This window comes from Anopheles merus, chromosome 2L (assembly GCF_017562075.2).
Source record: "Anopheles merus strain MAF chromosome 2L, AmerM5.1, whole genome shotgun sequence".
Taxonomy (NCBI): Eukaryota; Metazoa; Arthropoda; class Insecta; order Diptera; family Culicidae; genus Anopheles; species Anopheles merus.
Window position 1 is genome coordinate 52,009,025 of NC_054083.1, and position 14,342 is coordinate 52,023,366.

Here is a 14,342-nt window from a genome sequence, read left to right on the forward strand (position 1 = left end):
CTCGAGGTCCTTGAGCTTTCTTTCCGCGCTTCCATTACACTCCCCACTTCTCGCCCGTCCACCGCGGGGAACGCGTCGTCTGGTGAGGTTTGGATTCTGCGCAGATCCTTCTTGGTGGTGATGACTCATCGCCGGTCCCCATTCCATCGCAGGCGACACAGGCACATGTACATTATTTACTTCTCCCAAACATGTTTGGAGAGGACATCGGTACGGGCGACAAGGAAGAGGAGCGTCGTTAGACGGTATGATGTGTTTTCTTCTCGCGCTTCCGGTCCTTTCTCTTAGAATCGTCAAGTTTTGGTGATTCGGTCGTGTCTGGAATTGATTAATGGATGCAAGGATAATTCTGTCGGTTTGGGTGAGGGTGAGCGAAGGTGTTCTGGAGGCGACGTTCTTATGCAACGGTATTATGGATTTTGAGCAGATGAAAAAACGTGTATACTGTATTGATCCGTTCTTAATTGTATTAAAATGCTGTGCTCATCAACTTGCAGGATCGTAAAATAATTGGTAATTAATTTCTTATTCGTTTGTTCTTTCCTCTCGTTGCAGGTAAATATGAGCGAAGGTGAACTAAAAGACGAGTTTTTGCAAAATCGATCCATGTCGAAGTAGTAAGTCGCTGTAAGTAGTCATCAGAAAGGATGTCAGTGTATCTGCCGCCGACCCCGAATGGCCTTGCAGCTTGGTAGACACTATACAAACCACCATGCCATGTCGGTCGACGGGGCTCATTTCATTTCCCTATCGCGCTCGCGTCTGGGTCTGGGTTTTGACATTGAGCGATCGCAATTGTTTCCAGAAGTCTGCTGACCCATTCCCGACCTTATTTGTGAGTGGTGCACATCGTCATCGAAAGCGAAACACATCGAGTCGAAACAGTATAACCTCCAAAGACAACCGCCTCTCAGGTCGCTTTGGCGTGTTGTACGTGCATCCAGTTGCAAAAAGGAAAGAATGGTATTGGAAGCGTGCTAAACAGCGCTGTAGAGACACTCCCGGTGTGTCAAGGTGGAAAAAAGAATAGCAACAAAAAATGGGTTAGCGGGCCAAGCAGTCGGAAGGGGCGAAAAGTCCACAGCCCCCGGCCAGGTCCATGTGCTAATGACATAATTGAGGCGTGAAACGTCGCCAATCGGTGGACGCCGGTTTCTTGTTAGCATGTGCCAGAATGTCTTACAGCGCAAGAGCTTCATATTAGTCATGGTGTACAAGGAGAGCTGTACTTCCGCGCAGTGCAGCAGACCCCAGCGGGCGGGCCTGATTGGTCATGATTTTCTATGGCGCCATAGAGCGGAAGAAAAACAAACATGCTTAGCAGAGCGCACCCCCGCACTGGTCGTGTTCGGTGGGGGAGGTGTTGACGGAACTACGAATCAATCAATTCGATCCACTCATTCCCGGGAAGCGAAGGGCGATGATGATGGTGCGAGCTCTTTTACTATCTCTGTTGATGTTTTTAGGTTGAGTTTGTGGAACTGCGTGGAGGATCGGTTTGAGGTCAGGGTTTTGCAAACATTCTCTTCCCCGAGAAGTAATGAGAAGTTTAGGTTGTATGACAAACAATGTAACACAAATTACCGAGCAAAGGTGTGTAAATATGACCCACTAAGCAAAGGCACACGGGCGGCGCCGCCCAACCGCGACTGTGCGCCATGTGCGATAAGTTCCCACAGGAACGCACAGGAAGGGGAATGTCTTCCCATCCAAGGCAGTGGGTCACATGTTGACAGCTGTACAGAAACGGAGTAGTCGTACAAATCGATCGCGCGAAACCTTGTCCCATGCCTTGCGTTTAAAGCGTTTTGACACCTGTCGTGTTGTGCCTAGAACCGTGGGGGTCGTTCATTTCGCTAACCGGTCATACACGCGATTGTATCGACAACAAAGCAACGCTCAGCTTCGTTATCAAGGTCAATTATCAAACGTTTGGACGAGCTTGTTAAATGTAGCTTAACAGCATTAAGTTACACGCAGCAAAAACAAAAGGTGCAGTCGGGCCCTAGGGGATTACTCCAAAATTGGATAAAGTTAGGAAAATCACCACGTAATGTCCAAAACGAATGGCTCACAACCGTATGGGGAGCTTCGTTAACCACTCGAGAGCTTTAACCTATCCCAAATCGTGGTAGGTATTTTAATGGAGAGGATCTTTTTTTCTTCTTCTCTTGGATGATGTTTCAAATGGATCCCCATTTGCATGGCAAGTTTCCTTCTGCGTGGGAAATATTTTGGCATGGAAGTTTGGGAGGAAAATTCTGATTTGTTCTTACATTTTGAAAACCCACGAAGGAAGGGGAAGTATGCTGGGTTCGATTCATCATCCCGCGCAATGCAAAGTTCCTTCAACAAAGTGGTCAAAGTGTGGTCGGAGAGATACACATGATCGCATGTTGCATCCCGCCGGCGGTCAGTGCTCTCTCGTGCCTCTGTTGGAATCGGCATCACTTATCATTTCGGTACTTCCTTCTTCGCCTCCTGTGCCTGTGTGCTTTGCTTCCTCACTCAAGATTTCCGCTTATGCTGTGCATCTTAACCGCCAATGCCGCTCTACTTGTTTGTTGTGGAGTGGTTTTTTGTTGTTGTATTTTGCCTATTGTACTTCTTCCTTCAAACAGTGATCTGGTGGTGATTTCTTGCTTATTTGATTTCGATCCTCTTCGAGTCTTCCGCCCCATTGGTATCGTTTGATTATTTGTGTTTCTCGTATCTTTAGAGTGAAGCAACAACCCCCCAGAAAAAAACAGCTGTTACATTCGATGCGGTGTTATCTTAGTTCGAAGATCGTCCAAACGCATTAAGAGCAGCAGGGTCTTCCAGGGCTTTCGCGCCAATAATGGACTGATCCGAATCTAATTTAAATCATCATCTGTGTGTGTGTACCTCAAGAGGCGCGCTACCCTGCCGAAAGGTATCGTAGCTCTCGCGCGCGGGGCAAATTAGACACTTCCACCCCGGAATCTTAAACTCGCCCGGCCGCGGTTCGCGTCCGTCTTGATGGCATAATTAATTTGTATCGTATATGGTGTGGTTGTGCCCCTTTGGATTGCTATGAGCTTTCGTTTGTACTTTTATTTTCTTTGTCGGTCAGCAGCACCACCATCAGCAACAAAGCAAACTCATTTAAATACAAACTCGTAGGAAATGTAGGAAATGGGCATGCATGTTTGAAACCTGAAAACAGCAAAGTGTGTTCAAGCCAGCTTGAACCTGCCGTTATCAACCAGACCAGAGTTGCACCTCGGTCGCTTATCACACAGCAGTGTAGCATATTGAGGAAAGTAAGAGCATATTTTAATGTGTTTGTGTGTGTGTTTGTGGGATTTAAGAGAGCGTAAGTTTTTTTATCATTTTATTGGGTGCGCGAGAAAGGTTCACGAATGTTCATACTCTCGATATTCATTGCTGGTGGTGCCTCGTGTGAGGTGTTTTCCGACGAGTGTGAGAGCTCGTTTTCCGACGACTTTCTCGCCCGGAGAGTCTCTCGCCAATATCGAACAAGCGAGAAAGAGTATTGGATTTTTTGATACGCCAGGGGTGGTCAATGTATATACATGATTGAAAACGATGTTGTTCTTTACATAGAAGAACAACTTTGCTCAATCAAGAGTTGACTGTTGGAATTTAAATATCTTCTTGGTAATACCGAACAAGTGCTTTGCTTACTCGAGCGGATAAATGCAGAAGTCGAGAGGCAGAAGCTTGCCGACCCCTGAGCGACGCAGCGCTAGAAGCGAGCGCGTTTGTTCGCAGCGTTGCTATTCGCTGTGCGGCGTTAGACGCGTTCGGATCGTTTTAGTGTCGCGTTCCCCGTAGACAGACCCTCACGTTGAGGAGAGGTGTGGTATTGGAGTGTGTGTGTGTGTTTTTTTGGTGATGATTTGATGGAAGCAGATTTCATTTAACAGTTTGATGAAATCAGTGATAGATTCTATAATGGACGGTTCGCTTTGCGCTTTGCATCCGGTTCGAAGGACCAAAATTTAGTTTCATTACAAGCGAAAGTGAAAACGGCTTTTATTGCTGGAAAGAATACAAGATTGCCACATTTTGTCAGTGATGTGTGAATTATTAAACTTTATTGAATTAGAATTATTCTTGATATAGAAATCTTGACAAAAAGCATACCCAAGTGAATCATCCACGCAAAAAGTCGTCCTTTTATGCTGCATCTGTATGAGTGTAGGGAGGGTGGAGTGGTACATCCTGCGTACATTCATAAATACACACCCACCAGTAAGCCGCTCCCTCACTAGACGAGGCTTATCGTAGTAAAAAGGGACTCTTCCCCTACTAGCTCGTCCTTTGTGGGTGGACACACTCGCCTGCTTGTAGTAGTAGTAGTAGTAGTAGTAGTAGTAGCAGTGGTGGTGGTAGTGCATCGGAATTTACTCGAGCGATACACTGCCGTCGTCGTCCTTGTGAAGTGACTCATCCTGTGTTTTTCCCCCTCGCAACGCGGTATAAATGTTTGCGGCAAATGCGACTGCCAAACGGGAGCTAAATTGTGAGGGGAAAAATCGACCCAACTGGCTGTGTTTTTTTGCGCACGAATGAAACCAAGTTTTTACGACATCATGAACAGTGTTGCTGTGGACATATGCGGACATAAAATGCTTTGGGTCCTTTCAACCGTGTAATCGACTGCAGTCACCGTTTTTGGAGGATATTGCACAAAGCTTTTGCTTATCGTTTGTGTGTGTTTGTCTTGTCATTCTAGGTGCGTGTTCAAGTGTCTGTGTCCGTGTACAGTATTGTTTTTAGAATTGCACAAAATAGTGCAGTGGTGTGTAGTGTGAAAAGAAGAAGAACGCATTTAGACAAGCCTTTTTTGCCGTAGTAGCCGTAGTGTAGCTGCAAGCAGTGGAGAAGAGCGTAAACCAAGTGCCGCAAACCGCATCCATCCAATATCTACTCATTCACACCTGTGTCTTCCGCCGCAGCACGTGCGCACGTGCCAACGCAAACGCCAAAGTCGTGTGGTGAAGAGAAGGAAGAGAACTCTCTCGCCGACTCTTCAGCCTTTTCACAAGGATTTGTGTGTTGCTTCCTTCTTCTACTGAGATACAACCAGAAGCGACACAAACGCGCACAAAATGAGTAGTGTTTGTACGCGTTCGTCAACGTTCAATGTAAATTGATTGCCTTTTCACAACACTTTTGCTTGTGTGTGTGCATTTGTGCAAAAAATGTCCCTAAATCCTTGTCCCTTAACAATTCCAATTGTAAAAGGATTCGCTCAGCTTTCACCTAAATAAAGGTTGTTTTCACAATTATACAATTTTGAATGCTATACAACTTGCTAAACGATGCCTTTCAAGAGCACTGAGCACCGAAGTTAATAAGCAACATAAAAAAGAGCATAAACTATATATAATTTATTGAATGTATTCTCTCTTTTTCGTCAACTTCCACTGTAAGGTGTGATAAATCTTCTTCAATTTTGTTGTGGCTCTTGCCACTTCCAACCGATTGCCTAACAACTGGCGGATTCGTGGGTTTGTTTTGTTTTCCATCCGCGCTTCTTTCGATTCGATTCCTATCTGTTCCGCAAAGTAAAAGTGCAAACATGCTATGAGTATGGTCCGTATTTTTGGCACACGTAGTATTATTACACTTTGGCCCTGGTGTGTTATACAACAACAGCGATTAAAGCAACTTCAGGCAAGCACTTCGTTGAGCTGCTCTGGGCGGTGGTTATATCAATGTAGCGTTTATTTCCAACAATATATTGTAAGCTTTGCGCAACGAACGCGCATGGCTGAGATATCTATCTATCTACCATCATCATCATCTCAAACCCACCATGCTCAATATGTGTCATTAGGCTGTGTCAGCGTGCTTATTTAGCAACGAAATTATCAACCGTGTAAGTTGAAGGGTAGCTTCCTGATTTTACACTCCATTAAGCCTTTTTTTGTTGTTGAGTCGTCTAATTTAGTGATTCACCCAGCGAACCAATTTAAATAGACGCACTGATGGAGATGATGACATGGTTGATAGGGAGCAATAAGCAAAGAGAGAGAGAGAGAGAGCGTACAAAAAAAACACACAAATTCAGTAAATGTGAAAACAGCTCCTTTATTTTTGTGATCTTTTTGCTGTGCGAAAACCTTTTAGCGTGAAACGCATCCCGACCCCCTAACATCCTTTTTCTATTTTCGATCATAATAGAATTACACTGTTCCACAACGCCATGTGCGCCTTCCATTATGTCCGGAATATATGAACCCCCTTTTCCCCCCGCCCCAACAAATCCCCCCCCCCCACCCCTGTGTCCTTTTTCCTTTGACGTCAGCAAAGCTTCAAGGCCATTTCCAGCCACCGAAAGTGGGGTTGTCTTCCGGAAAACGGGACCGAGATAAAGTTATCTCGCCCGTGTGTTTGCCTGTACGTGTATGTGTATGTATGTTTGCTCCTTTTTTTGGCACCCGTTGGAAGGACCGTGGAAAGTGTGTCCTAGTAGGAACGTTTGCCAAGAAAGCTGTAGCCGGCTCGTACACGAAAGAGGCACAGACCCCATCCCAATGATGGGGAGAGCAGAGGAGGAACCGCTGTTCGCTGAGCACAGAGGATGTCGTAAGTTTTTTTTTATGAGTTTAAGGTACTTTGGAGAGGGAGAGGGAACACCAATGAGGGGTGCGCCAACAGGAGAAGAAGATCTGCATGAAAAGGGGTGTGCAAAGTTCCCCGGTGGTTCCATGTCAAGGACATGGTTTTTCCAGTTCAAAGCTCATGCATCAAGGGGAGAAAAGGTTGGGTAGGGTTGTTGCAGGCTTTCGTGGGAGTGGAAACAATTTTCCTCCACACTGCGGCAAAGCGCAATTTATCGCCACGTTGTTGTTGTTCAATGCAGTTGTGGAGGAGTATAGAGATTCAAAATTAAATAAAAACGGGTCTAAGGTTAAATAACGCAACTGCTGCTGCTGCTGCAACTCCCGTATGGAAACTTGCGAGAGCGCACCTCACCATAGCATGCTGTGTGGATACTGCAATCAATAATCGATCGAGTTGTTGCTGTGCTGTGGTCATCGTAGAAGGCCCTGCTTGTTTTGTTTTTGGACCTAAACTTGTTCCAATGTTGATCAGACAGACAGAGAGAGAGAGGGCACACGGGGGATGAAGCTCAAAAAAACAGAAACCATTCACCTGCTCTGTTACCTTTTTCCGGTTGTTGTTTGCAAAGCGGCGCTGTTGCGCTCCCTCCTCCGATAAGGTCCTCCTCCGGCTGGTGGCTGTCTATCGATTTTGCTGCATGCCCCCCCGAACACACACACAACAGCCCCGAGATTCGAGCCGCAGGTCGCACCATCGGTGGTGGTGATTTTCCTCAACACGCCGTGGACGACTTTCACTCTAATCGCTGCCCCGCGTTGCCGTTGGCCCTGTCGCGTTCCCTCCCTCCATGAGAGACGGTTGAGATAAGTAAACGAGCCTCGTCCGCCTCTTCCTCTACCCCCTCGTGCTGGCTTGAGAGAGGCTTGACGCAAGAACCGGCCTTCCTTCTCTTCGCTGCTTGGGTTCGCTTCCGCCGGAACTAATCATTTCCGAGGCGACGATTCGAGGCGTGGAGACGAAATTGAGACACCTCCCGTGTTTTTTGTTGCGTCCTCCACTTCCTCCCAAATTGGAGAGATTGGGGGGGGGGGGAGAGAGGGACAGAGACTTCCATCTCTCTCTCTCTTGCCGCCCTGTCCCCTGGTTGTGTTCCCTTTAACACTTATAGCTCGCTCATTCGATGATTCTCCCTCCCGGTGACTGTCACCCCGCGATTAGTGCGCGAATCGAGGCGTAAAATTTCACATTTTCCACGCTGGAAGGTAGGGGAGGTGGGTCTCGGTCGTCGTCAATGTGCCATTTGGTCGAACTCGCCCCTTAACCGGCGCGAACTGCTGTCCCATTGAAACAAGTTCCAGCTGACGAGCGAAACTCTCGTTGACTTGACTGGCTGACTGGCTGGCTGGTGACACCTGTTTTTTGGTAAATCAGGGCGCTTCTCAGGTGTCACTGACATCGGGCCGTTTGGTGGTGGACGGGGGATTTTTGTTAGAGATTGATTGTGTACGGTACACATATCTGATGTCAAACACATGTCACACATTACATGGAACATTAAATGGATCTATGTGGATTATTAGTTTGAAAATGGGTTATCTTTTATTGTTCATCTAATCTAATAGCTTTATGACCCAATGAAATTGTCATTTTCCTGGTCTGTAGCTGTAATTTTCCCGTAATTGTGTTGAGACAAGTGAACCGAACAACCAATCGAATATCGGAAAAGGCATCGCGTTTCTTTCTCCTTCGCGATGCATTTTTCATATCCTATCGATTTAGTAATGTGTCCAAGCGTGTGTGCTTACGTGAGAGAGAGAGAGAGGGAGAGACGATGGCGTGTATTGTGGTGTGTCTGATGAAAATTGAAAATGTCCGGTGCGATCACTGCCTCTTCTCGCGTGTGTATGTCTGACGCAATAATCGTTTCTACCCTCTTCACTCTTCACCCCTATTTGTTGTGCAGCTCTGTAATCGGCGAGGTTTTGTTTTTCCCACCTTGCTTTGCAAAAAAAAAACAAAACAAAAAGAAAATGATAAAAACACTTGCGCACCAACCAGCCCCGGCTTTTCTTACTAATTGATTAATGTTTCCGTGTTTGCTCGTGTAAGACATCTGATCTGTTTTTTGTTGCTTTGGTGTTAGCTCCGATCGCACGCCAGTTATCATCACGGTCCAGTGCTAAAAACATCATCTAAGAGGGGGCTCCTCTATACTGCCGCGTCAGATCGTCCGATCGGATAAGGAAAAGAGTGGACAATCCTTGAGCCCCCCTCCCCCCCCTCGCCCGGTTCAGCGTTGTGTGGTGTGGTGTTGCATAAAAGAAATCGAAACCTGACCCCCAATGTTCACGAGCAAAAGCCATCCCGGCCCCACTATCGGCCGATCTTGCCCGCGGACGGACTTTATCGATCACGGCGAGCGAGATATGTTGTGTGTACAAAGTGCTGTCGTGTCGGTTCCTTCGACCCTCCGAGGAGCTATCGTAAAGATATCTCGCTCCGGAACATGCGAAAAAAGTAGTCCGAGTGAACAGTTAACACGTGCAGCTTTCGGAAACGGGAAAGAGATCATATTTAATCTAACAAAAGGCTTTTATGTGTCTCCTCCCGGTAGCCACGAGCGGGCCAAGAGGCAGAGCGGTAGAGGGGGGAATGTTTGTTTCTCCACAACCTGTGCATGGGCATGTTCCGTTCGATTTGTTGCTGCTGCTGCTGCTGTTGTTGTGTTGCTCACAGCCCCCGAAAAAATGGAAATGAAATAAAAGAGCAGCCAACTCTCGCGCACGGGGACCTGATTTTGAGCTGCGTTCCGTTTTGCGCAAACAGCTGGAGCAGCTCTTTGGCGGCGGTGGCTTTCCATGATCGCCGCTGGACATTCATATGGTTATTTGGTGAACCGGCTCTTTGCTTCCGATCATAATGAGCTGGTTGTGTGTGCTTTCTAAAACAACCCTACCACCATCACCACCACCATCGCCCGATCATAACATATCCCCCCGTTCCCGTATGGGAGACTTTTGTATGCGAGACCCGAAATAATAAAAAACCGATCTCGCTACATACATTTAAAATAGACACACACACACACTGCGGCTTACGGGAGAAGGGAAGCGATATATGTTGCTCGTTTTTTTTTTTGGCGAAAGGTGAGCATCATGAGCGGGCAAGGCAGCTCACGGTGAAAGGAGGGGCGCTACCCTTTGGCGGATTAAACCATCGGAAAGCAATGTCGACGGCATTAGACGTAGATGAACCTACTTTTAATCATGTTTTTTGTTAATTGAAGAGTTTACGAGAGAAAGAGAGACGGAGAGAGCCCTTTTCTTGCGAAACACAAAACATATGATTGATCATACCCGTGGCGGCAACTGATCTTCTCCGCTACTTTCATCCCTTTTTGGCATGAACTCAAAGCAATAAACCAAAACAAAAAAGCTTCCACCAGGTCTAGTTAAAGACCCTTGCTCGGTTGCGACCGAATTGTGGTTATGTGTGTGGTACAACAACTACTATAACTACTACTAGCACGTGGAAGCTCTTTTTCTCTAGTCTCCATTTCTCCTCTTTTAATCTCTTCTTCTCACTTCATCAGCGCCATGAGAGGGTCGATCGCAATTTTTGCTTTGATTTGGTTGTTGTTTTTTTTTGGTTAAGTTTTACTTCTTTTTTGGTCAGTATCATCTCGTCTTTTAGTTTCATCTTCTCATCATCCGTTCATACGTTCATATGTGTTTGTTATTATTGTTTTTATTATTTATGTTGTTTTTGTTTTCTTTCTTTTTCTTTTGTTTTTTCTTTCTTTTTTCCTTTTTTGCAGATCGGATTAATTTCTCCTTCTTTCCCACCCGGAGGGCAAACTCGGTTTTTGTGTGTGTGTGTGTGTGTGTGTGTGTGTGTGTGTGTGTGTGTGTTGTTTCACATGTTTTTGGTGTTTTGGGTTGTACAGTTTGTTCCTTCTGTGTGTTGTTTCTTTCTCTATTTAGGCAATGGTTTTTCGGTGCCTCTCAGACAGGCACTAGCGGTGATTTGGGGTCTTTTGCAATATCGAGCACCTTCCTTAATCACCGTATCACCGTGCGCGCGTGTGTGTGTGTGTGTAAGAGAGAATGTGAAGGGGTAGCTACACAAGCAGCACAGCAAAACGACTTCAAAACGGCAAACCATTCCCCCACCGGGTCCCGTTCAGCTTAACGTATTACCCCTGTCTGGAGTGTGTCGTTTTTTTACTCCAATCGACCTCACAGATCAAGGAAGAGTCATCTCACTTTCCTCACACTAGAAAAATGTTGCTTTGCCTAGTCTAGCTGGTGGATCGTACGACTAGCTTGTTGAGGTCGTTAATCAGTAGCGCACGTAGTTTCTCATCAGCTCGTCGGAAGCTGACGTCGACGTGTCGAATTAGAGAAACCTGAACTGCCCGAAAACTGCACAATCCAACACACACACACACACACATCCCACAGGCACCTTGACGCAGAAGAAGGGGAGAGGGGTATATTAACGGGAAAGTCCCACGGTGGCACTGCAGGGCAATGCCTAAAGGTCCGCGCCCATCAGCATCTCATCATCATCATCATCATCATCACCATCTTCATCAAAGCCATCAACGCCAGTTAGCGAAAAGCTGATGGTCGGCTGTCGGAAGTAAAGCATCTCGCACCTGTGCTGCGTTCCACCCTTAGGCATCGTCAGGCCCAGTCCCAGAAGGCCATCGTAGTGTCGGGCGAGGGCGAAAACTGTGCGGTCAATCAAAGTCAAGCGTGTGTTGCTGCGGGTTTGCTACTACTAATAGCCGCTGCTGAGTGTGTTTAATCGGAAGCCGCACACATCACTAATCATTTAATGGCGGCTCGGTTTTGTTGACGTCACGTTTCCCTGTCACGTTCACGTGGAACATCCCTGCGGGAGAAAGTGTTCTCCGTTTCCCTTTCTTCTCCTCCAATCCTACTAAACCTATTCGTTGTTTGTTTGTTAAACTTTGAACGACGCCTTGAAGAAACCTTCCGATTCGCGGTCGTCGTTGGACGTTTAACAGCAACCACATATCCCCAAACATCCTGTTGCTTTTGCACACACACAAATTCAAACTCTTTGGAGACGTTCGACACCATCCTTTCTTAACGTTTTTGAATATATTCTCTTTCTTTTGCGTGGAAATCTAAATACTAAAAACGGCAATGTATTGTTCCAACCACATCGTTTGCTATAATTGAACAAACCTCCCTAATAGTTCGGCGGAACTCGCAGCGAGTTCGTCGGCAAACTGCGCGCCCTCTGTGAAGCGGGCGGTGTAACAGGCCTCGCCGGCAGCGGAGGAGGAGGAGGTGGTGGTGGTGGAGCAGGTGGAGGCGTCGAAGAAAAGCGCATCAGCAAAAGCACCGACGACATTGCGGATAGCGACGAGCGCGACATGACCAATACACAGGTAATCTCAACTCACCGAGAGAGTGAGCGTCTACTCATCTGCGGACTACTTCTACTACTAATACACCCGATGGGATGCCGAGAGTCTTCAGTAGTTTTGACTAACTTTCAACCCTAGCTCCGTGTGTGGGGTGGCAACTTAATTAACCTTTCAACTCGGAACATCTAACCAACAGCAGCAACAGTGATACCATTCCGATCGATGACTAACAACACGCTTGTGTTTCTTCCCTACCTTTCCTCCCGTTTTGTACAGCTCTGGTTCCGTGGCGTCCGGCCATCCAAGTTCCGGCACGTGTACGGGTTACCGACGCGCAAGGAGTGCTGCTACACCGACATCAGCGTGGTGCGCAGCGGCAACGATGGTAACTTCTGTGCGGTGAACCCAACGTTCCTCGCGATCGTGGCCGACACGACGTTCGTGGTCATCCCGATCGCGACGACCGGGCGGATCGATTTCCAGTGCTGCAAGGTGATTGGTCATGCGGGTCAGATACTCGATCTGAAGTGGAACCCGTTCGACGATCACACCATCGCGTCCGCTTCGGATGATTGTACGGTATGTGTGTGATTGATGAAGAGCTTAATTATCCTAATAACTAACACGTTGACATTATCGTTTTCAGATAAAAATTTGGAACATTCCCGAGGGTGGATTGGTCAACAACCTCACCAACTACGTGACGGAGTTGGTCGGCCACAAGCGCAAGGTGCTGCACATTGAATGGCACCCAACGGCGTCGAACGTGTTGCTGAGTGCCGGGTTCGATCACACCGTGTGCGTGTGGGACACGGGCAATGCCGAGCGTCCGCTGCTGAACGTTATCGACTGCCACGTGGACATGATTTACAGTCTTGCGATCAACCGGGACGGTTCGATGATTGCCACCACGTCCAAGGACAAGAAGCTGCGTGTGATCGAGCCACGCAGCGGTATTGTCGTTTCGGTAAGAGCTCCTGTTTACTTTCCGGTCAAGCATCGTCCTAATTCTGTTCTCTTTCGTCTCCAGGAGGGCATCTGTCATCTGGGTACCAAGTGTTCGAAGGCCGTGTTCCTGGACAATGGGCGCATCCTGACGACGGGCTTTTCGCGCCACTCCGACCGTCAGTATGCCGTGTGGGATCAGCACGATCTGAGGAAACCGCTCACCCAGGAGGTGATTGACAGCTCGAGCGGCATCGTCACGCCGTACTACGACTACGACACGCGCATGGTGTACCTGGCGGGCAAGGGCGACGGCAACATTCGCTACTACGAGGTGGTGGACGAGCCGCCGTACGTCCACTATCTGAACCAGTTCCTGTCCGGCCAGCCGCAGAAGGCGCTCGGCTTCATGCCGAAGCGTGGCCTCAACGTGCACCAGTGCGAGGTGTTCCGCTTCTACAAGCTGCACGCGGCCGGCAACATCTGCGAGCCCATCTCGATGATAGTGCCGCGCAAGTCGACCCTGTTCCAGAGCGATCTCTACCCGGACACGCTCGCGAACCTGCCGGCGATCGGGGCGAAGGAATGGTTCCAGGGTCGCAACGTTTCACCGATCCTGATGTCCATGAAGACGGGTAAGGGTGTGGTGGTGGATAGTGAAAGATATGCTCAAGGGAGTACTAACAAACGTGGGTTTTTTGTTGTTGTTGTAGGTGAATCCATCATGGAGGTGTCGAATGGCAAATCAAACCGTAACAGTATCGAGTCCAAAATCCAGCGAACACATTCCATCCATCTTGCCAACGGAAATCAAACGAACGGAGGCACCAACACCAACGGTCACACCGTGTCAATTTCGAACGGAACCGATAAGAATCACCAGCAACAGCAGCAGCAGCAGCAGCAGCAGCAGCAGAATGGTGGAAACTATGGATCGAATCTGACCAACGGCAACAACAACAACAACAACAACAACAATCATTCCATCAGCGTGAAGCAGCAACACAACTCGCTGAACAAAGAGAACGAACAGCTCGACAACCGCAAGAGCGATAACAATACGAAGAAGTTTGCCTTCCTTTCGCAACCGACCATTCCGGACTATCGACCACAAACGGTAAGTAAAGAGGGTTTTGATTTTAAGGATTTTGATTGTTAATTCCACCCATTTCTCTCCATTCCCATTTGCAGATTATCGAGAAAAGCCAGAAAACGTCCACCAACCAGAGTACAAAGTTTCACCAGCTGCAGGCAATCTTTGGGCAGCAGACGACCAACCACAAGGACATTGCCAACCTGCAGAACAATCTGCTCAGCAACTCGCGCAACAGCTCCCGCAACAGCTCGCTGGAAAACATTAACCTGCTAAACTCGGAAAATGAGGTAAGCGATCGTGATCGTGGTGTGGCGCTCTACCAAAAAGGGCGAGTCC

General features: G+C 47.7%; 1 protein-coding gene across 6 annotated transcripts in view; it reads left to right on the forward strand.

Moving 5' to 3' along the window:
• The window catches only part of LOC121594513 (coronin-1A-like), a 30,304-nt gene that overhangs the window by 14,465 nt on the left and 1,497 nt on the right, over nucleotides 1-14,342 (forward strand). For 3 of the 6 annotated variants that reach the window (XM_041917835.1, XM_041917836.1, XM_041917841.1), the window contains 6 exons: nucleotides 11,792-11,986; nucleotides 12,242-12,544; nucleotides 12,612-12,932; nucleotides 12,996-13,545; nucleotides 13,624-14,027; nucleotides 14,102-14,293. In XM_041917835.1, the coding sequence (XP_041773769.1) occupies nucleotides 11,792-11,986; nucleotides 12,242-12,544; nucleotides 12,612-12,932; nucleotides 12,996-13,545; nucleotides 13,624-14,027; nucleotides 14,102-14,293 (1,965 nt within the window). Of the gene's footprint in view, nucleotides 1-3,752; nucleotides 3,860-4,723; nucleotides 5,136-11,791; nucleotides 11,987-12,241; nucleotides 12,545-12,611; nucleotides 12,933-12,995; nucleotides 13,546-13,623; nucleotides 14,028-14,101; nucleotides 14,294-14,342 lie in introns of those variants that run through there. The other 3 variants (XM_041917838.1, XM_041917840.1, XM_041917837.1) reach the window with 3 other exon arrangements.